This window comes from Geotrypetes seraphini, chromosome 5, assembly GCF_902459505.1.
Source record: "Geotrypetes seraphini chromosome 5, aGeoSer1.1, whole genome shotgun sequence".
Taxonomy (NCBI): domain Eukaryota; kingdom Metazoa; phylum Chordata; class Amphibia; order Gymnophiona; family Dermophiidae; genus Geotrypetes; species Geotrypetes seraphini.
The window spans coordinates 200,865,542-200,887,246 of record NC_047088.1 but is presented as its reverse complement, the minus strand read 5'-3'; the positions used below and the strand labels follow the sequence as shown (position 1 = coordinate 200,887,246).

At 42.5% G+C, this 21,705-nt stretch overlaps 1 protein-coding gene across 7 annotated transcripts in view; it reads left to right on the top strand.

The window, feature by feature from the left end:
• Window positions 1–461: 461 nt before the first annotated feature.
• Window positions 462–21,705, top strand: part of HAT1 (histone acetyltransferase 1) — a 109,884-nt gene continuing 88,640 nt past the window's right edge. Inside the window, exons 1-2 of one of the 7 annotated variants that reach the window (XM_033944425.1) lie at window positions 462–833; window positions 19,679–19,750. In XM_033944425.1, the coding sequence (XP_033800316.1) occupies window positions 554–833; window positions 19,679–19,750 (352 nt within the window). In that variant the 5' untranslated portion in view covers window positions 462–553. Of the gene's footprint in view, window positions 834–19,471; window positions 19,534–19,678; window positions 19,751–21,705 lie in introns of those variants that run through there. The other 6 variants (XM_033944423.1, XM_033944424.1, XM_033944427.1 and 3 more) reach the window with 6 other exon arrangements.

The window sequence follows — 21,705 nt, the reverse complement described above, 5'->3', positions numbered from 1 at the left end:
TACAGTGCAAGTCCACGTAAGTGTGCAAAAATGAATGCAATATTGGAGTCTAGCCTAGGAAACCCTCTTTACATGACACACGCAAGGGGACAGACACGCTCTCCTTACAGATTTTCAAGGACAGGTCCTGCACCCTTTCAACTGGCAGCTTACCAGACAACCCCAATACAAGAATTCAAGGAGGTTGAAGCCAGTCCAAAGTATTAACTGAAGTCTCCTAGGAGCTGATGCTCAAAACTAACGCCAGTGCAAACAAAACGTAAGCACATGATTTTTTTTGCACACATTATTGTGTGCAAAATACTCAAAGGGCTGAACGTCGATGTTTATGCATCCACTAAACGTTGCCGCAAATGCATTTAAATGGATGCAAACAAGGTCAGTTAGTATTCCTTCTCTAATGCACACACGACCTCCAAAGCTGCTGGCCTGTGCATGTATCAAGTGTGAGTGAGCCTTTCGACAACGTCCCGGTAGAGAGTAAGTGCGGCTGCGCTGAATGATTAAAACTGAGGAAAAGGCGCTACTTGGACCGTTGGACGTCTTTGGGTAGATGGTTTGTACACTCCCACGGGAACCACCTCCATCCCCACAGGCTTCCCTCAAACCCCGTTCCGCGCAGCTCGATTTTCGCCCGCCACAGGTCCCACTGCTTTCCTTTTCTGGCGTTCCGCCTCTCTGTGACGCAACATTTTCAATTCTCTCGTGCCTTGGCCTCCCCTCTGACGCAACTTCCTGTTTCCGGCAAGGTGGGACGCTTCTGAGGGCAAGTTCTGTCAGGGGACGGGGCACAGGAGACAGAAAGGTACGGGACTGGTGGTGGGCGATCTCAGGTATGAGTTTGACGGGAGGAGAGGGGGGGGGGGGAGATATGTTTAACTGGGAAAAGCGAAAGAGAGAGGGAGAGATCTCGGACTATGGTGAAGGGAGACCGTATGCATGTGAAGGGGGATGCTTTGCGCGTGTTTAGGCAGCCGGATGTGTGCGACTTAGTATCTCTGCGCGTGTTTAGGCAGGCTCTCGTGAACCACTTTCTAGTCGGCTCTCCATGGCCTTTCTTTTCCTGTGCTGAGGAAGCTGGTCATAGTCGTTGTTCGTATAGCTGTGAGGTTCATGGGAGGAGATAATAAAAAACAACTATCTTTTTAATGTTGAAAATTAAGGCTTCCTATGAGCTGTCATCGGCTGAAGAGCTTAGTGCAGTTGATGTTGACGCTATGTCTACCAAACTGGATCGAAATAACATTGGGAAGGAAATCTTGTTTTCCACTGGTGACATTGCTAAACAATTAAAATAGCTATAGTTGTGGAATCTGATATATAAATCTCATATGAGAAATGAAGGATTAAAAAAGTATATATGTGTAACAATAGCCGACAAGAAAGAGGAAGGTCCCAAATCTACTGTTGGCAACTGGAAAATTAAAGCGCTGCATTTTGGGCATGTACTAGAATACTATTTTTCCTGGGGTTTTTTGTCTATGTGCTTTGAAATTCTCACTAATTCTGACTGCAGAAGAGTGCGCTGATTGTTTTGAGCATATTTGTAAGATTCAGGAGCTCAAATGAATAGTGTTTCTACTAAAAGGTGCTGGACATGTGCTGTGTTCATTTATTCTATGTTGTCTTTGAGAATATAAGCATAATGTTAATATAAACGTTGGAAGATTTGGCCTTCCCTTTTAGTAAATCCTGGAGGAACTTGAGGGGGTTAAAAAATACCTAAAACTTTCTCCAAACCTTCAGCAGTGGGAGGGTAGCAGCAATGGATCTCGGATATAGAGGGGGAGGAGGAAACAGAAACCTGGGATGAGAAGACAGAAGGGGACAGAAAGTATAGTATTAAAGGGGGGAAGGCTCACACTATAGGAGGATTATGGACACAGAAGACAGTAGATTAGGGGTTCTCAACCCAGTCCTCAGGTGGAGTGGTCTAGTGGTTAGAGCAGCTGCCGCAGCAGTGACGCACCCTGAGATTGTGAGTTTGATTCCCGCTGCAGCTCCTTCTGACTCTGAGCAAGTCACTAACGCTTCATTGCTTCAGGTACAAAATAACCTGTCTAAAATATGTAAACCACTGTACATTAGAACATAAGAAAAGCCATATTGGGTCAGTCCAAGGTTCATCTAACCCAGTATCCTGTTTCCACAGTGATTTGATTGTAACCACACAGAAAACGTGGTATATGAAATCCCATCCCCTTTACCTAGCTAGTCAAGTTTTAAGGATGCCCGTAATGACTATGCATGACAGATTTTCATGCACTCCTTCCATGGTATGCATCTCTCTCTCATTTAAGTTTCAAGTTTAATGAAAATTTGATATACCACCTATCAGTCTTTAAACGGTTTGTACATAATAAAGATAGTAAAATAGGGTAACATACATTAAAACATACTGGACCAATAGGATTAAGGTAAAGAAGTACATTATAAAATAGGAAAGAGAGCCATATAGGAGAAATACAAAAGGAAGGGGGATTCTATCTGATAACCAAAGCAGAAATGAAAATAATGTTTCATAAGGTAAGTGCATTAGAGGTTCAGTATTTATCTCCAAAGGCTTCTTTATGTTTTCAGCCTGGAATCATCACTGGACTTTTAGTTGGCTTCTAATAGAGCCTATTTCCTAGCCCTTCTGTGGGCTCACTCTTGCTGTTAAACTTAGTCTAAAGCATAAGTCCAAGCAACCCAGGTCTTTATTGGAAAGCATGAGTTATTGTTTACTCTCCTTTCTTCTGACACAGCATCCAATAAATGAGGCCTGCAGCCCACCTCCCTCTCTACAGCTTCAGTTAGTTGTGGGGCCTCTCATGGTTCACTATCAATTAGTAGAGTCTTGGTGAACTGTCCATAGCTCTCTTGAGGTCTACTCTGTTCTGATGCCTTCCACACTCTTCAGTTGCAGCTTCTGGGTCTGGGAATCTGTTCCTTTTCAAGTATCTTTTCTGATGGGCTCGAGTGTGTACTGCCACTATCCTTTTTCATTTATATTCATATGGATATTTTGAAAACCTGACTGGCTAGGTGTGTCCTGAGGACTGCACTAGATGATGGGAATACAAGGGAAAGGAATCTGGGCCCAAAAATACTTGTCCAAATGGATCCAATTCCAGACCAAGGGGTCTTGAAATATGCACAAACTTCCTGGAGTTTAATCTTTGGACAAAAACTAATCCACTCTGGGTTTACTGTTTTATTTAACTAATCTAATCTAATCTATAATTTCTGTATCATACTCTACCAACAAAAGTTCAAGGTGATTTACAATGAAAACCCATCCTACTACAACTATTTAATATTTCTATAGCACTGATAGACATACACAGTGCTGTACATCAACATATTTAAGAAATGGTCCCTGCATAGCAGAGCAGGACTTACAATCTAAATTAACAAACAGGACAAGTAGGTACTAAGGGAATTTCATTAGAGCTTATAGTCTAATACAGTGATTCCCAACCCTGTCCTGGAGGACCACCAGGCCAATCGGGTTTTCAGGCTAGCCCTAATGAATATGCATGAGAGAGATTTGCATATGATGGAAGTGATAGGCATGCAAATTTGCTTCATGCATATTCATTAGGGCTAGCCTGAAAACCCAATTGGCCTGGTGGTCCTCCAGGACAGGGTTGGGAATCACTGTATTAGACTATAAGCTCTAATGAAATTCCCTTAGTACCTACTTGTCCTGTTTGTTAATTTAGATTGTAAGTCCTGCTCTGCTATGCAGGGACCATTTCTTAAATATGTTGATGTACAGCACTGTGTATGTCTATTGTTCCTCCCAATTGTTCCTCCAGGACAGGGTTGGGAACCACTGGTCTAATAGACAACAGGAAGGAGCTTAGGGAGTTTCTCAGGGTGCTTAGAGTGAGGGGGTTATGAGTTAAATGCATTCTCGAAGATGCGGGCGTTTAGTCTGGATTTGAATAGTTCCAGGGACGGAGGTTGACATACTGATTCAGGCAGTTCCAATCAATATGGGGATTTACAATAATTTTAAATATACAGTACATCTTAAATTAAATTTATCAAATAGGAATGTTTAAAAACATTCCTATTTGATAAATTTAATTTAAATTAACTTAAATTTAAGTTAAAATTAACTTCATACAAAATCTCATATAGACTAACTTGGTCCTAATAATTACTCAAAGGAAACATCACAAGAACTATTCCAAAGTTTAAAAAGGCTTAATCCCAAAAGGAAAACTCCACTAGGCTGTGAATGCTATATAAGAGTTCTGAAAAGGTTCAGTACTTATCTCCAAAAGCTTCCTTATCTTTTCAGCCTGGGATCACCACTGGGCTTCTTTTAGTTGGCTTCCAGTTGGCCCAGGTGCCTAAGGCCCCTCCTATGGGTGGGGCCTTAGGCATCTGGGCTAACCAGGCCTTAGGCCCCACCCCTGTGCATCCCACAATGCACTGGGAAGGGGCAAGCCTGCTTCATTCAAGCGGAGGCAGGCTGGCTGGACGGAGGGAAGACACATCTGTCCGGCCTTCGAAAAAGGTTAGAGGTGGTCCAGGAGGGTTTGGGTGGGGTTAGGAGGGGTTCTCGTGTGGGTAGGGATAGGGCATCCCTCCTGCCGTGATATATGGGGGGAGGTTCCGGCAGGAAGGATTGGGCATCCCTTATGCTGTGATCGGGGGGGGGGGGGGGGGGGTCCGGCAGGAGAACTTGGCGATCATTTGGGGTGGGCATGGGTGGCCGCGGCCGCTAAACTTATCGTGGCAGAGAGATTCCTTGCCGCGATAAACTCAGTGGCGACCTGCTTCGCTAACTGGCATCTGTAACATGGATGTCAAGTTCTTTCTAGGCGGGCTTAGGCGCAAGTCTGTATAAGATGCCCGTCGGCTTCTGAGACCAGGCATCCTATACAGAATCCGGGCCTAAATGTCCACCTCTAATATTTATTTAGGGTATTTGTTAAACTGCCCTTTATTCACCATATTGGAAAGGCTTATAAAATATGACCTTCTTTTACAAAGCATTTTAGTGTGGGTCAGCGCCGTAAATGCCCCGAATCCATAGGAATTTAAAGAGCTTCAGGGCTTCTGCCGCTTTGTAAAAGGGGGCCTATACCAGCAATATGAAATACTAAAACTCCTAAAAACATATATATTTACATACAATTAAACAAAAAGAAGGGATGCATAGGATTCAGTGTATAGCCAGTATACACATAAAATCTGTGATACATAATGGAAAAAATTGTCTTGGTATTAATGAATAAAAATAATTAACCTAGAAATTCAATGTTGTGACCAAATTCCCTACCAGTTCATATTTTCATCAAAACTGCATTCAAATTCTGAAGTCGTACATTAAACAGTGCAATAAAATTTGATTAGTAGGCATACCCATTTGATCCAATATAATTAAAGTGTGCTAGCAAATGGACTAGAGTGTTAGCATGGGACTTTCCGACAGGCTAAGCCCATTTCTAGTGCATCTAGAAAATCGAGCAAATTCCAGTATTTCTTATTCAGGTTGGTGCACCAATGTTAGACTTAGCACTTGTAACATGAAAAAATTGATGGGGAACATTTATTTCATTTATTTGTTCTCTATCCCATTCTCCTCAAAGAGCTCAGAATGGTTTACAGGTTGAAATACATAGTTACAGTACAAATTTTTTTTATACAACCTTTTATCCTAATTCGATACATATTTAGGGATTTAATACAGGCTACAATTTGCCATAGTTACAGTATAAGTTTTTTTTTTATACAAGTTTTTATCCTAATTCAACACACATTTAGGGATCAAATTTCCGGGTTACAATTTGCCATAGTTACAGTGCAAAGTTTTTCAATATACTGTAAGTTTTTATCCTAATTTGACACCAATATACTTAATATACAGTTTACAGGTTAAATTTGACATAGTTACAGTTCAAGATTTATCAATATAAAAGTTTTATCCTGATTCAACACATACCAGGGATCTAGTACCAATATATATTTATATTTCTTTGTAATATATTGACTTTAGGCAGTGGAGTTAGATGAGGAGGTATGTTTTTATTGTTTTCTAAAATTGAGTCCTTTAAGGGATCTGATCTGTGGGGACAGTTGATTCCAGTGGCTTGGTATGAAGTGAGAGTAGGAACGTTGTTTGGTGGTTTGCAGTTGAAGGGCACGGTGTTTTGAGGTGTATTTCATCCTGGGAGCGGAGGGACCTGTTCAGTACGTACAGAGGAAGCTTAGTTGTTATGTAGCCTGGCGCCATGTTGTACTAGGTTTTGAATGCTAGTATCAGGCCCTTGAAGATACAATGTTTGGCTACATGAGCTGATTATATAGCCTGGGAGACAGGTTCGTGGGCATGGAGGCTTTTTACTGCCTCCCGTATTTAGGAAGTGCTAAGGGCTCCCGTGTTATGGACGTGCTCACCAGTAGGTGCATGGTAATCAGAGCGTACAAGCTGGATAGTGTGTCCACACCCATTCTCTGCCCCTCCTGAAAATACAAAAAATTAAATACTATGCGCTTAGCGCATGCAAACAATTTACTTACTGCAAAACACGTTCACGTGCATATTAAGGCTTAATGCCTGTAGAAGACATACCTAAGAAACATGTTTTCTACCCTTTCAAAAACATTTTTGTTAAGCTACTACTTTGTGCAGTTCTCATGAAAGATAATTTCAAAGTATCGGAGCTACACAGCTAAATGCTGTACAGCATGGTGAATCCAAAAATAATCTCTTATGGGATAGTATAACCAAATAGTCCTCTTGGGAAGACCTTAAAAGTTTGAGATGGTTGGTATGATATAACAGAATGGTGACCGTGCATTCAGTTATTGCACCAGTGGCCCCAGGAGAGTTTCTTGCCTCTCTGGATTTCGCAGAAGCACTTGCACATTTCTATTTTTCCAGCCCATCACAAATTCTTATGGTTTCATGTTCTGGAACAGCATTACCAGTTGTCAGCATTGCCTTTTGAGCTAATAATAATAATAATAATTTACTTTCTTGTATATCGCCCTACCAACAGTTCTAGGAGGTTCACAACAAAGAAACTGAAACATTTCAGCAGAACATATAATTTCAAAAACACACTTCTACATACATCAGTCAAAGGCAGCAAAAGCTAAGAAGCGATTTCAACTCGTTGCTATCATTAAAACATAGGTTAAAAATAATTAACACCATTGTAATATATATTAAAAAAAATCAGCATTCTTGTTTATCAAATAGATAAGTTTTTAATAATTTCCTAAATGTAAAGTAAGAATAGGCTTGAGCAATCAACGGGCTCATCCAGGAGTTCATCATCCCTGCCTGATACTCCAATGTCCTGTCCAAAAAAGTATTATAACGACAGGCCCTTGGGGTAGGGAAGATGAACATACCTAAGTTTCTGGTACATTTTATTGAATACGACAATTTCAAGTAAGATACCAAATAAGAGGGTAATAATCCAAAAAGTGCCTTATAACAAATATACCCAAACTTAAAAAACACTCTGTCCCCAAATGGCAGCCAATGCAGTCTAGCATAAAAAGGACTTTTTTAAGACCTGTTTTTTTAAGACCGAAAATCAAACGGACTGCAGCATTCTGAACTAATCAGAGTCTTTTGGGCTACCAACAGCACCCTGGACCTTCACCAAAGTGATGATGGTAGTGGCGGCTTACCTATGGAAGATGGGTCTCCATATTCACTCCTTACTTGGACAACTGGCTGATCAGAGCTCCCTTGTTGGCTGAGGGTCAACATGGTGGAGTGGGTGCTCCGGGTGCTGGAAGATCTGGGCTGGATTATTAACTTCAGGAAGAGCCATCTGACTCCCACGCAATCGCTGGAATACCTGGGAGTCCTTTTCGACATGGCAGCTAACTGCGTCTGTCTACCAGAAGCCAATCTGTCGATCAAATCGGGAAGGATTCCGGAAGACTGGAAAGCGGTGAATGTTACGCTGATCTTCAAGAAAGGTTCGAGGGGAGATCCGGGAAACTACAGACTTATGAGTCTGACCTTGGTACTGGGAAAGATGGTAGAGGCGCTGATAAAGGACTGCATGATTAGCCACCTTGACGGACACAATCTGATGAGGACCAGCCAGTATGGCTTCAGCAAAGGAAGATCTTGCTTGATGAACTTGCTGCACTTCTTCGAGGGAGTTAACAGGCAGATAGACAAGGGTGACCCAGTTGACATTGTATATCTGGATTTTCAGAAGGCGTTCGACTACTTTCAGAAAGCATGAATGACTACGTCAAAAAACTGCAAGCCATGGAATCGAGAGTGAAATACTTGCGTGGATTAAAAACTGGTTGGCGGATAGGAAACAGAGAGTGGGGGTAAATGAACAAACTCGGACTGGAAAAGCATCACAAGTGGAGTGCTGCAGGGTTTGGTGCTTGGACTCGTGCTCTTCAACATATTTATAAACGACCTGGAAATTGGTACGACGAGCGAGGTGATTAAATTTGCAGACGATACAAAGTTATTCAGAGTAGTGTAGATGCAGGAGGATTGCGAAGACCTGCAACGTGACATAAACACACTCGAGAAATGTGTTGCGGCTTGACAAATGAGGTTTAACGTGGATAAGTGTAAGGTGATGCGTGTCGGTAACAAAAATCTTATACATGAGAACAGGATGTCCAGTGCAGTACTCGGAGAAACACCCTAGGAAAGAGACTTGGGAGTACTGGTCGACAAGTTGATGAAGCTGTCCACGCAATGGGTGGCGGTGGTGAAAAGGGCAAACAAAATGCTAGGAATGATTAAGAAGGGGATCACAAACAGATCGGAGAAGGTTATCATGCCGCTGTACTGGGCCATGATACGCCCCCAACTGGAATACTGCAACCAGCACTGGTCGCTGTACTTGAAGAAGGACACAGTACTACTCGAAAGGGTCCAGAGAAGAGCAACCAAAATTGTTAAGGGGCTGGAGGAGTTGTCGTACAGTGAGAGATTAGAGAAAATGGGCCTCTTCTCCCTTGAAAAGAGGAGACTGAGAGAGGACATGATCAAAACATTCAAGATAATAAAGGGAATAGACTTAGTAGATATAGACAGGTTGTTCGCCGTCTCCAAAGTAGGGAAAACGAGAGGACACTCTCTAAAGTTAAAAGGGGATGGATTCCGTACAAACATAAGGAAGTTCTTCTTCACCCAGAGAGTGGTGGAAAACTGGAACGCTCTTCCAGAGGCTGTTATAGGGGAAAACACCCTCCAGGGATTCAAGACAAAGTTAGACAAGTTCCTGCTAAATCAGAACGTACGCAGGTGAGGCTAGACTCGGTTTGACCTAAGGGCTGCCGCGGGAGCGGACTGCTGGACACAATGGACCACTGGTCTGACCCAGCAGTGGCAATTCTTATGTTCTTATGTTTTTATTGCTGGATCATCATACTTCATAGTTACTGGAGGCATTGTTTCCTTCAGGAATGTCATCCCCCCACCCTTCCTGTCATCAGCAATTTACCAGTTCTGTACTTTTTCTGCAGACCTCTGCAGATTGCAATAATTAGCACTGGTTTATTCAATTAACATTACCACACCTTATTAATGTATCAATATGTTACCTATTCCCTATATGTATCAATATGTTACCTGTTCCCAATATATTACCTGTTCCCTAAGTTATGTGTCTACTGTCTATATATATATATTATTGCATCCTGCAATAATTAACACTAAGAAATATATTAGTAATTTATTATTATGAATTTCATTTCTCTTAGAAACAAGCCTATCGAGATAAGAACCTAATCTTTCATTAGTACATGTGGTTGAAGAGTTCTGATATTACAACACTCCCCCTGAAAACAAACAAACCACCCTCCGTCCCCCCCAAACAAAACCCCAGAACTGGACAGAATAGGTCTGCTTGCCACAAACTTGATGACCTTAGTTTAGATAAGCAATCCATAAGTGGAGCATCTTGTGGAACTTGGCTAACTATATGCTTGTATGTTGTGGCTTTTTTTAATTCTCTAGGACAGGGGTAGGAAACTCTGGTCCTCGATTTCCCCAATGAATATGCATGAGATCTATTTGCATGCACTGCTTTCAATGTATATTCATTGGGGAAATCCTGAAAACCCGACTGGAATACAGCTCTCGAGGCCCGGAGTTCCCTACCCCTGCTCTAGGAAATAGCTCTGTTTTGTAGTGACAAAGTTGGCTATATTGCCAGGCTGTGCATTCAGCTCTGTTTGAATGGAGCATATTTTACTTCACTCTTCTGTGTTGCCTGCCTTGAGAAGTAGTTCATTGTGCCTAGATGTACAATGTTTCAACAAGTACCAAATAATTTGTTCTCTGAAGAATTCGGCAATCCAAAAGCCATCAATCACCTTCAAAGCACACAAGCTCAACTCACATTGGAGTAAGACATACCGTATTTATGACCTCAGCTGTTACAAAGCTGGGTTTTGGGTTTTTTCCAAACAGACTAATGCACCAGCCTTTGCTAAGAGTGAGAGGCAAGGGTGTTAAAGACGGCTGCGAAAGGGGTTTCCTTGAAAAAGTTGTAACGAAATGTAGATTCTGTGTCGGAGAGTCTGACCCTGCCGTTAGATCTCTTAAAGATATTGCCTTTCAATATTTATAAGTTTGATATTGATTAATCTAAATAAGAAATAATAATCAATTGTGATAAAAAAAATATATTAAGTAAATCTTTTGACTGATGAAGAGACTGTTGCATTAGTCTGTTTGAAAAAAAACCCAGCTTTCTAATAGCGGCACTGCTGAGGTCATAAATATATCTTACTCCAATGTGAGTTGAGTTTGTGTGCTTTCAAGGTGATTGATGGCATTTAGATGTACAATGTTACATCTTCTGAGTAAGTGACTCATTTTTACAGTGGTGGAATTTGGCAGTCTTGCATTGCTGGGACAACTGGCTTTATGCTGCAGTGCTAAAGGTTAGCTATGTTGGGTTTTCACAAAAGCTCTGCTCCCTGATATTGCACATTGCCAAAACTATTTCATACAACCTCCAGCCACTGCTGTATGGCATGGTGTCACTGAACACTTCTATTGCACTTTTGTACCTTTTTTAATTGTATTGGACAACTACATCTCAAGTCAGGTATACCACACCAGTCTGCTGTTTCAGCCAGCTGAGTTGCACAGATGCTTTAGCCAACAGCCAATGATGCTTCATCCAATGATGGTGCACAATGGCGCTTACCAGATATACAAACATTCAAAAAGTATTGAAAACTACTCTGTGGAGGCGTTTAAATGATCTGAAAAAGTATGACCACATGACACCGTTCTATTGCATAAGAACATAAGCATAAGCAATGCCTCCGCTGGGTCAGACCTGAGGTCCATCATGCCCAGCAGTCCGCTCACGCGGCTGCCCAACAGGTCCAGGACCTGTATAGTAATCCTCTATCTATACCCTTCTATCCCCTTTTCCAGCAGGAAATTGTCCAATCCTTTCTTAAACCCAAGTACTGTACGCTGCCCTATAACGTCCTCTGGTTGCATTAGCTCCCGATGGAGGCTCGTGTCTTGTTTAAGATGGGATGTCTCTGTTATAAGGTTATGTATGGTACTGCTCCGTTCTATATGGTCAATAGATTTTCTATAGCATCGTATAAACATAGTAGAAGATCTCACGCCCTGTTTACTTTTCCATCCGTACAGGGTTTTAAAAGCAAGAAATGTCTTGATCATACTTTAGCATTTCAAGCAGCTTCCCATGATAAAGAATTTCGATCGTTATTGCTTACAGCTTGTTCTTATAAACATTTTAGAACTCAGTTGAAAACCTATCTTTTCTCAAAATGCTTGTTCTTTATGATATTGTTTATTGTTTATAATCTTTTGTAAGCCGCATTGAACTTATGGTTACATGGTTAAGAAGCTGGTTTTATTGTATGGAGATAATTAAGAGAATTACATTACATTACATTAGAGATTTCTATTCCGCCATTACCTTGCAGTTCAAGGCAGATTACAAAAGAATTAAGGTTGGTCAGTTACAAGAAGAGAACAGTGATCTGTTACAAGAAGAGATCAGAGGTCATGACTAGTGAAGAGGGCAAGTATTCTCAGGGAGTTAAGAAGATAGGAGGAATGAGGTAATCGTAATGTTAAGACTTAATCAGGGATTTCTTGAAGAGTATGGTCTTTATTTCTTTTCTGAATAACCTATAGTCCGTGGTTATAATCAGAAGATTGGAGATTTGGTTATCCAGTTTTGCTGCTTGGGTGGCAAGGAGGCCATCGTAAAGTGTTTTTTGTTTAACTTCTTTGATTGGCAGGTGTGTGAATGTATTTGTTTTATGGAAGATATTATATATGATTTGTCTGTGTTTTAATATTATGATTGTATTTTTATAAGCTGCCTAGGTATAGGCGGATAAGAAATTTTTAAATAAATAAATAAAAATATATTGTACTACACCATCTAACTCTGGCTTTCAGCCACTCCAGCTATCTCTACTACTTGATCACACCATGAGATCGAATGCATGTCCATGCTAGCTCTTGTACACAGCCAAACCAGCCAGTTGTACTGCTTGGCTATACCAGCTACCTCTAGGCCACAGCTTCATCAGAGAATTCTAGTGTTTTGCCCCTCCAGCTAATCCTGACCCATGGTTATATCAGCCACCTCTAGTACATAGCTATACCAGCTATCTCGCGTGCACCGCTACATTAGCCTCCTCTGGTAGGCTAGCTCTGGTGCACAGATCTCTTGGCTAGGTCTGGTGCATATCTTCTCCAGCCAACTGTAGTATTGGGCTACATCAGCCAGCTAGTTTATACACCTACAGCATTATGTTGCTTGGCTTCATCAGTCATCTATATCAGATATCTGTATTACACTACTGCTCCAGTTGGTTGTATTACTTAGCGGTACCAGACAGAAGTAGGACATTTTTGCCCCAGCTGCCAGTATTGCACGAGTGCCTGCCATCTGTCGGGTGTCACACCACCTAGTTCTGTTGCTCGTTTGCTCTGTTTAGCTGCTGCTCGGCAGTCTGCTTGGTTGTGCCACCCAGCTTTTTTATCAGCTGCACCACCCAGCAGTTTAGTACAGCTGCATCGACCATTTATGCTACAATTCTTTGACTCTGGTTACCTCCATCTGGTTGCCTCCATCTGGTTGCCTCCATCTGGTTTTTTGGGGGTTTTCCTGAGCTCTAAGTCCCCACTATCATTAGGGAGATAATTAATATCATGGTCTGGGATAACTTGCTTGTTCTGTCACACTTATTCAAGAGTAAACTTCTATATTAAAGGATAGCACAACTTATTACACTGGTCCCTCAGTATTGTGTCGTTTCAGTTTCAGTGTTTAGTTTTTACCTTGTTTTCACACACCTAGGGAGGGTTTCGACAGCTGGGATAGTTTAGATGGGCTGTAATGAGCTTTGATGGAGACTTCAGTAGATAGAACCTAAGCACAGTACCGGACAGAGCTTTGGGTTCTGGCCCAGAAATAGCTAAGAAGAAGGATAATTTAAATTAAATCAGTAATTTAAAGAGTGGGCAAGGTTGGGCAGACTGGATGGACCATTTGGGTCTTTATCTGCTGTCATTTACTATGTTACTATGTTACTTTTTTATCCAAAGTTTGCTAAGCTCACATTGGATCAGTCTACAGCAGGGGTGTCCAACCTGCGGCCCAAGGGCCGCATGCAGCCCTGTGAAGTATTTTGTGTGGCCCTGGTCGAGGGCGACACAGTGTTTTCCTCTGCTGCCCCCCTGGTGTTTACCGTCTTGCCGGCTCCCTCTTCTGTCTTGCTGCAGCGTTTGCACGTTTGTGTGGCCCCAGAAACATTTTTTTAGCCAATGCGGCCCAGGGAAGCCTAAAGGTTGGACACCCCTGGTCTACAAATCTGAATTCTTTACCTGGTAGATTCCAAATTTACTGTGTGCACTTCTAGGTTAAAGCCACTGCTCTTTTCATCAAGTTTGAGAGCTGAATCTGAAACTAAATATTTTCAGAAAGTAGAAAGGAAGTGCCATGTTGGCTTACCAAAAGTAAAATTGAAAGAAAATCAGTTGTATACTAATGCCCTTTTTTAAGGTTGAACTATCAAAGTTTACAAAACCCGAGTTTGTATAGAACAATAATAAAGGCTAGAAAAACGAGTTCTGTAACCTAAATGTTCAATAGATTGTGTAGTGCTGCCTCAATCAATGTAAATACTATTTAAAATTTTTATTTTTATAAATTTTAAGTGAAAGGAAGACCTCAGTGCTGGATTATATAGTTAAACGAACGAAAAAACGTTCAATACTGAAATCCGTGTGTCACCACACACCTCGCCATCATAGCGTCTTCCCTGTGAGATACAAATTAGTGCCAAACTTAATAAGCGAAAAAAACACTAAAACATATGGCCTCTTTTACAAAGCCGCACTAGCGGTGCGGCAGCTGCTAGTGCGGCTTTGTAAAAGAGGCAGATAGTCTAATGTGGCAGCGCTAGCATAGTGTATAAAACATCAAAAGACTGCACAGTCCAGAAATAATGTGAAGAGACAAAAAAAACCCAACTTATCTCAATGGGGGGATCCAAAAGTCCACACCGCTCTCAACAGATTTCAGGACAAAAGTCCAAACGCTCCGTAGTTTCTTGCTGGTTAAGAATAGAATCAATAAAGGTTCAACTGAACTCAGTTTAGGATAACATCCTTCCTCAGGAACCTGCTGCAATTCAAAATTATTTCAGAGAAGCAAAGACGCTGAGATACAAGCAGCGAATAACAGCGTGTAAAAGGCAGTGGAGAAGCAAACCCATATGCCCCACTTGTAGAGCAGAAAACCGGAACCGGAAAGGCGTCACTACATAAAAATAATGAATGAATCAAATGATGGTATTCATTCAGTGGCCTTGTTTAAACCCAATGGACATATAGAATTCATTTCAAAAATCCAGTATTGTTCCCGATATTGAATAAAACATTTTTTGTTGCCTAAAAAATTACTGGGCAATGTTTCAATAACAAACCATCTAAGCTGGTCAAGCGTATGCTTTAGTCGGAGGCAGTGAGGGATCATGGGAGCTGTAGTTGTTGCTGTAGAAAGTCTACTCTTGTGCTCGATCAGACATGTCTGAAAATACGACCCACATAAATTAGTTGACACGGACAAATAATAACAGAAACAGCCCAAGCAGTCATACAAGTTGTAGATTGTCTAAGAGTGTATGTCTTATTTGTTTGAGGATTAGTCCAAGTGGTGCATATTAAAGAAGTTTCACATACAATACAGGAACTACAAGGTGATGGCACTAATTTGTATCTCACAGGGAAGATGCTATGATGGTGAGGTGTGTGCTGACACACGGATTGCAGTATTGAATGTTTTTTCGTTTGTTTGACTATACAATCCTGCACTGAAGTCTTCCTTTCACTTAAAATTTATAAAAATTTTAAATAGTATTTACATTGATTGCGGCAGTGCTGCACAATCTATTCAACATTTAGGTTATAGAACTCGTTTTTCTAACCTAGTTTTTTTTTTTTAAGGTTGACATGTTTAAAGATCAAAACTGAGGCTACTGTTGTGCAGCTCTAATCAGTATTTCCTTGTCATCAGCAGCAGATGAATCCAGAGATGAGTGGGTTAAGTCTACCTACCAGCAGGCAAAGAGAACACAAAGCTGAGCTGTTTCATGTATACGATGGTCTGCTCACTGATACTTTAGTATTCTCTATCTCCGCAAGCGGATGAGTAGTCTTTCTCCTGCTCCTGGTTTCATCTGTATGATGAGGGTCCCACAAACAATAGCGCTGTCTGACCCCACTAGGTTTGCTTGTGCTCCTGTTTTGATACTGTTAACTCAGCTAAGCGAGGGGATTAGGCTTCCTGGGTGCCAATCTGGGTATAGCTGGTAGTGCCTGTTCCCTACCCATCTCCTGGCCCCATATGAGGTTTCCCTGCACTTCAACTCCCTCATCACTTGAAAAAAACAAAACAAAACCTGTAACTCAGCAAACCTAGTGGGAGTATGATGGTTTGGGGCATTCATAAGACTCAAGGCAGCATATTGAGGTGCTTTCACTCTAAGACCGTATGTTTTCTTTGCTATGCTTTAACATCTGGTTGTTTGTATCTCAGTTATTTGCTTCCTTCCTGTGGTTGGGACTGTTTTCCCATCCCCTGGGAACAGTGAAACTTGTCTCAATTTCTCAGCACTCCTCTTTACCTATTTCCATGGCCATTCCTCTGGACACCACCTCCAGGGACATTCCTGTTCAGGTTCTATTTGGTGGTGGTATATTTATAGAACACAGCCGGAACTTCTGATCTATGGGATAACCAGTTTTTCCCTCATGCTAGTAGTCCCCTTTATTGAATCATTTGCTACAGCCTATTCTTTCAGGCAGTGGGAGGTTTCCTTTTAACTGTGCTCTTCCTAGGTGGAACGGCCTAGCACAGCATCTGTAGTTGCCTGTATTGCTCCAGTTGTTCCTGTCTACTCTGTCAAGCAGTGCTCAGGAATACTGGGTGCATTTTCTGTCTAGCGCTTCACTGGCCAGCTTTGCCTAATTCATCTACAGCTCTGAACTCTGGCTGTTGGCTGGCTTCTCATCTGATGCAGGCATGGCTCCTTATGCCTGTTTGCCACCGTTTCATCTCGGGACTAGGGCGACGAGACTAGGGGAATGGGCGACAAGATGGCAGATGAAATTCAATGTTGAGAAATGTAAAGTATTACATGTGGGAAACAGAAACCCGAGGTACAACTATACGATGGGAGGGATGTTATTGAATGAGAGTACCCAAGAAAGGGACTTGGGGGTAATGGTGGACATGACAATGAAGCCGATGGCACAGTGCGCAGCGTCCGCTAAGAAGGCAAATAGAATGCTAGGCATAATCAAGAAGGGTATTACAACCAGAACGAAAGAAGTTATCCTGCTGTTGTATCGGGCGATGGTGCATCCGCATCTGGAGTACTGCATCCAATATTGGTCGCCGTACCTTAAGAAGGATATGGCGATACTCAAGAGAGTTCAGAGGAGAGCGACACGTCTGAAAAAAAGTTTGGAAAACCTTTCATACGCTGAGAGATTGGAGAAACTGGGACTCTTTTCCCTTGAGAAGAGGAGACTTAGAGGGGATATGATAGAGACTTACAATATCATGAAAATAAAAGAACAAGAGGGCATTCGGAAAAGTTGAAAGGGGACAGATTCAAAACAAATGCTAGGAAGTTCTTCTTTACCCAACGTGTGGTGGACACCTGGAATGCGCTTCCAGAGGGCGTAATAGGGCAGAGTACAGTACTGGGGTTCAAGAAAGGATTGAACAATTTCCTGCTGGAAAAGGGGATAGAGGGGTATAGATAGAGGATTACTGCACAGGTCCTGGACCTGTTGTGCCGCCGCGTGAGCGGACTGCTGGGCACGATGGACCTCAGGTTTGACCCAGCGGAGGCATTGCTTATGTTCTTATGGGATATGCTCTTTCTATGGACCAGCCTACTTCTGGAGTGGTGCTCCAATTGTGCTTGGCCTCAGCTTCTTCGACCTAGCTCCATTTAGGGTCCAGTTCTCTGGTACAGATGGCATGCGGTGCCTTCTGCTTATTTGCAGCGACTCCATTTCTGATTCTGTTCCTCTGGGGATTCTGGAGGGACAGGTATCCTTCCTTTCACCATAGCTTCATCTTTGGCTCAGCTCCGCATAGTAAGTCTTCAGCTCGTTCAGCAAGGTCCCTTCACTGAATGTTAACTATAGCTGCATTCCTCTTGCTGGCAGTAGAGCACAGCTTTGGATGTATGTGTGCTATGGCCCCATCAAGAGCATAGATCTGGTTGCTGATCTTCCCCGACTGTTGTAGAATGGGGATTGCTGTCCCACAGTTCCATCTCTGGGTGGGCAGCGCAGCTCAGCTGCACTAGTGCCATGGTTCCATCTCTGGGTGAGGGCACAGCTCTGGCACTATTTGGGCCACTTTCCGTTGCAGGATGTGGAGAGTAGCAGTTCCAATGACATTTGTGCCATGGTGACATCGCTGGCTGTGGGAAGTAGCAGCTCTGGCTGCATTTCTGCCAAGGCTGCATCGCTGGATGTAAAGCGCAGCTCCAACTGCATTTGGTCCCATGCTTCATCTCTGGATGTACAGCGCAGCTTTGTCTACCAGGTTGTCCTGATCTTGGCACGGCTTCATCGCTGGATGTACAGGACTGCTCCAGCTCCATATCAGTGCACTGCTTCCTCTTTGGATGTATGGAGCCGCTTTGACTGCCTGTCGGATAGTGCTCCATCTCTGGCACTGCTTTCAATTCTAGAACTACAGTTTAGCTTTGGCTGCCTGCCTGACACTGTTGTATTTCTAGATGTTCAGGGCAGCTTCAGCTGCCTATCTGGCACTTCTTGCACCTTCTCTGACTGTACATCGCAGATTTGGCTATCTTTTGGCACTACTACTTATCTGGATAAGCAGAACAGCTCTGTGGATTTAGGGGGCTGTCTAGTCATGCTGCCTCTCTGTTTCTACGGAACAACTTGTTTGTTTGTTTATTTATTTATCCCCCACCCTTATCCAGGGCGAGTAACGCCTTTAATTGCTGCCTCACTGTTTCTATAGCGTGGCTTCTGTGGTGGTTTGTCCTTGCTCTATATACCGAGGGCCTTTGGTACCCTGTTGGCTCTGCTCTAGCTCTGTATGTACAGGGGAGAGGGGGCTTTGGCTCCCCGTCTAGTTTGGATACATCTCTGGAGGCTTTGGCTATCGGGTTGCCATGGCTCTCTCGCTGGATGGAGAGTGCTAATTCAGCTATCTGGGCGGTCCTACTCCCTCTCAGGTTGTAGAGCGCTTTCTACTATGGGCTTCGGTTCTTCTGCAGGGCTCCATCTCTGCATCTAGTGAGAGGCTCAGCCAGACTAATCGGTATGTCTCCCTCTCAGGATGCTGAATGCGGCTCATTGCGGAGCATAAAAACGACATCCATTTCTCAGTAGACCCCTGGTGGCTTCTGGCTGGGTGCATCCAACTCAGGCAGCTTTGTCCTTACCTGTTGTGTGTGCTCCTAAGTCAGTCTGCCATGTGTAGGGCGCAGATCCAGCTTTGGCCATCCCTGGAGTGCTCATACTTGCATATTAACTGTCTTTCTGGACTGTGGAGTACCTATCTTTGGCACAGCTCCTTAGGTCCTGTGTGACTTCTAGTCTGCTGGTTCAGCTGGCCTTGCTGCTTATTGGGGGTCAAGTTGGTCCTGGTATATCTCATTCTGTTCCAGGTCCCGCCTCACTGAAGACTGCTTTGGTACATCCCACTTGTCTCTAGATTCATCTGCTGCTGATAAGGAAGGAAAAATTATGTTTTTACCTGATTATTTTTGTTCCTTTAGTCATAGCAGATGAATCCAGAGTCCTGCCCTTTTTGCTACTTTTACTTTTGCCTTTGTTCCGTAGACCTTTGTTAAGAGGAATACTAAAGTACCAGTGAGCAGACCATCATATATCTATCTATATATGACAGAGCTCAACTTTGTGTTCTCTATCTCCACCTGCTGGTAGGTGAACTTAACCCACTCGTCTCTGGATTCATCTGCTGTGACTAAAGGAACGAAAATTATCAGGTAAGAACATAATTTTTCCCTTGTAAGGAAACAGTTTCTGTTTAGATAAGGATTTTGTTTTATTTCATTTACAGAAAGTAACTTCTGTATAATTAATATTTAAAATATTTTGCATGGGAAACATGTTTGTGTCCTGTTTTCACAGAGCTTAGCAGTATGGAAAAGAAATTGGCAGAATTCAAATGTAACACAAATGAAGCAATTAATCTGAAATTGGGTAAGTTCTTTGTTGTTGTCAAATCATTAATAAGACGATACAAACACTCAGGTTTATGTTTAACATTTTAGTGAAAACATTCTTAATTAGAATATTTTTTAATTAATATTTTCCAATTGTTAAATATAAAATCTGAGTAAAGGATGGATGCTGTTTTATGTCAATAGAAACAGTTGGCCTAATTTTTGCTGTGATACTATTAATATGAAAGGTAGAATAAAACAAGCAAATGTGCCCAGGAAAAACCCCCCAACCAAAACATTAAAATTTATACTGCATAGTTAACTGATGTTTGTGTTGAAATCTGCTTGCAACTTTCTGCTCAGCAGTATACCTTCCATTGAGTGCTTGTGTGAATGTTGAAAAAAATAGTAGTCTCCACTGTTCATTTCTAGGTATTTTTAGAAAAATGTTCCATTCAACAAATAATGTTATTTGGTGTAGCATGACATACAAGCTACAGTGAATACTTGGGAGTGAATTTGAAACCCAGGGGAAGAGGTAATAAGAAGGCCTGGTACAGAATATATAGATTTTGTGCCCACATCTAATTTGAAACAATTTTCAGATATATCAAGCACTCCCGTAGCTTCTCTTTTTCTGTAAACAGTACATTTTCTGCTGTATAGTTGGTTGACATGCGAGCATAGTTAGGGTTGATCTCCTGTCTTGTAACAGAAGCTTTTGCAGACTTTGATTTATATCATACACTAATATATAGGAGAATGAGTATTCTTGTATAATCCCACTTTATTCTGGGACCAGTGGGTTATTTCTGTCCACCCACCAGGACTTTGTAGGAAGCCTCAAACTTCAGAGACTTAAACTCCTCCCCTTCTTACCTCATCATTGTCTCTGTAAGCATCAGTTTTCCTTCCTACAAGCCAGGCTGTGGAAGCTTGTCTTTTCTGCTTGTGTTTTATTTTGTGTAATTTCAGTCTTTGTGTTTGTGGGTTTTGCCCTTGTGCTGCAGAGGTTCCCTATGAGAACAGCTCTGACTGTGAGAGATCACAGACCTTTGGAAAAGTCTGCTTCTGGTGGAAGGTTCCCTGCTTGTCAGTAAACCACATGAACAGCCTGCACATCAGATCGGGGCTCAGGGACTTGGGAGCTTGCTGACCCCAGGTTCATCCGCTAGTGGGTCGAGTGCAGGCTGTGTGGTTCTATGGAGGTGTGCCTGGGATCAGAGCCAGACTGTATTCCTCCGCCAGGCATCTGCGCGGTGTGTCCGAGGGTGGTGGAGACACCCGGCCATGAAGGTCCAACCAGTGGAGCAGTCAGAAGACTTGGAGTCCAGCTTTCCAGCTATTTGAGACAGAGGATCTCCCTGTGTGCTATTTCAGCTCTGTCTGCAGTGTTTGCCAGTCAGCACATTGTTCTGTGAGTACAGGCTGACAGCCTGAATCAGCAATTTTAGGGGTTTTTAATAAAAGGGGGTTGGGGTTGTTTCCCTGCATGCCCTATCCCCCCACCCCTAAAATCCTAAAATTGCCATTTTTGAGGATTCTATGTGGTTTTCCTTGGCTATATTTAATCAAAATAGGTACACTCGGTGCCTATCTTGGATTTTTCCCCATTTGATTTTAAAGTTGTTGTTTATACTTGCCAGCTTCATATCTGAAAGAAAACCCCATAGATGACCTTCCCAGAGTAGGATGTCATGGATTCATGCCTCATTTGCAGTGGATAAGCTGTCAGATGCAGCTGTGTTCTACATGCGCTGTGGCCCATGAGGGGTGCATGGCTTGCCCGGATTTGCTGCTTTCAACCTCCAAAGAGGGACTTCTAGCGCCTTCTGCCTCGACTTCTGCAAAAATAGTATCGGAGGGGGCCCTGGGGAGTGTGCAAGCGATGCTGTGACAAAACACAACTTCGTCTCAGGAGATAAACCTTATAAATCATCCAAACAGTCCAAAACTGGCACATAAGGGTTAGTTCCCACCGCAGAGGATGGG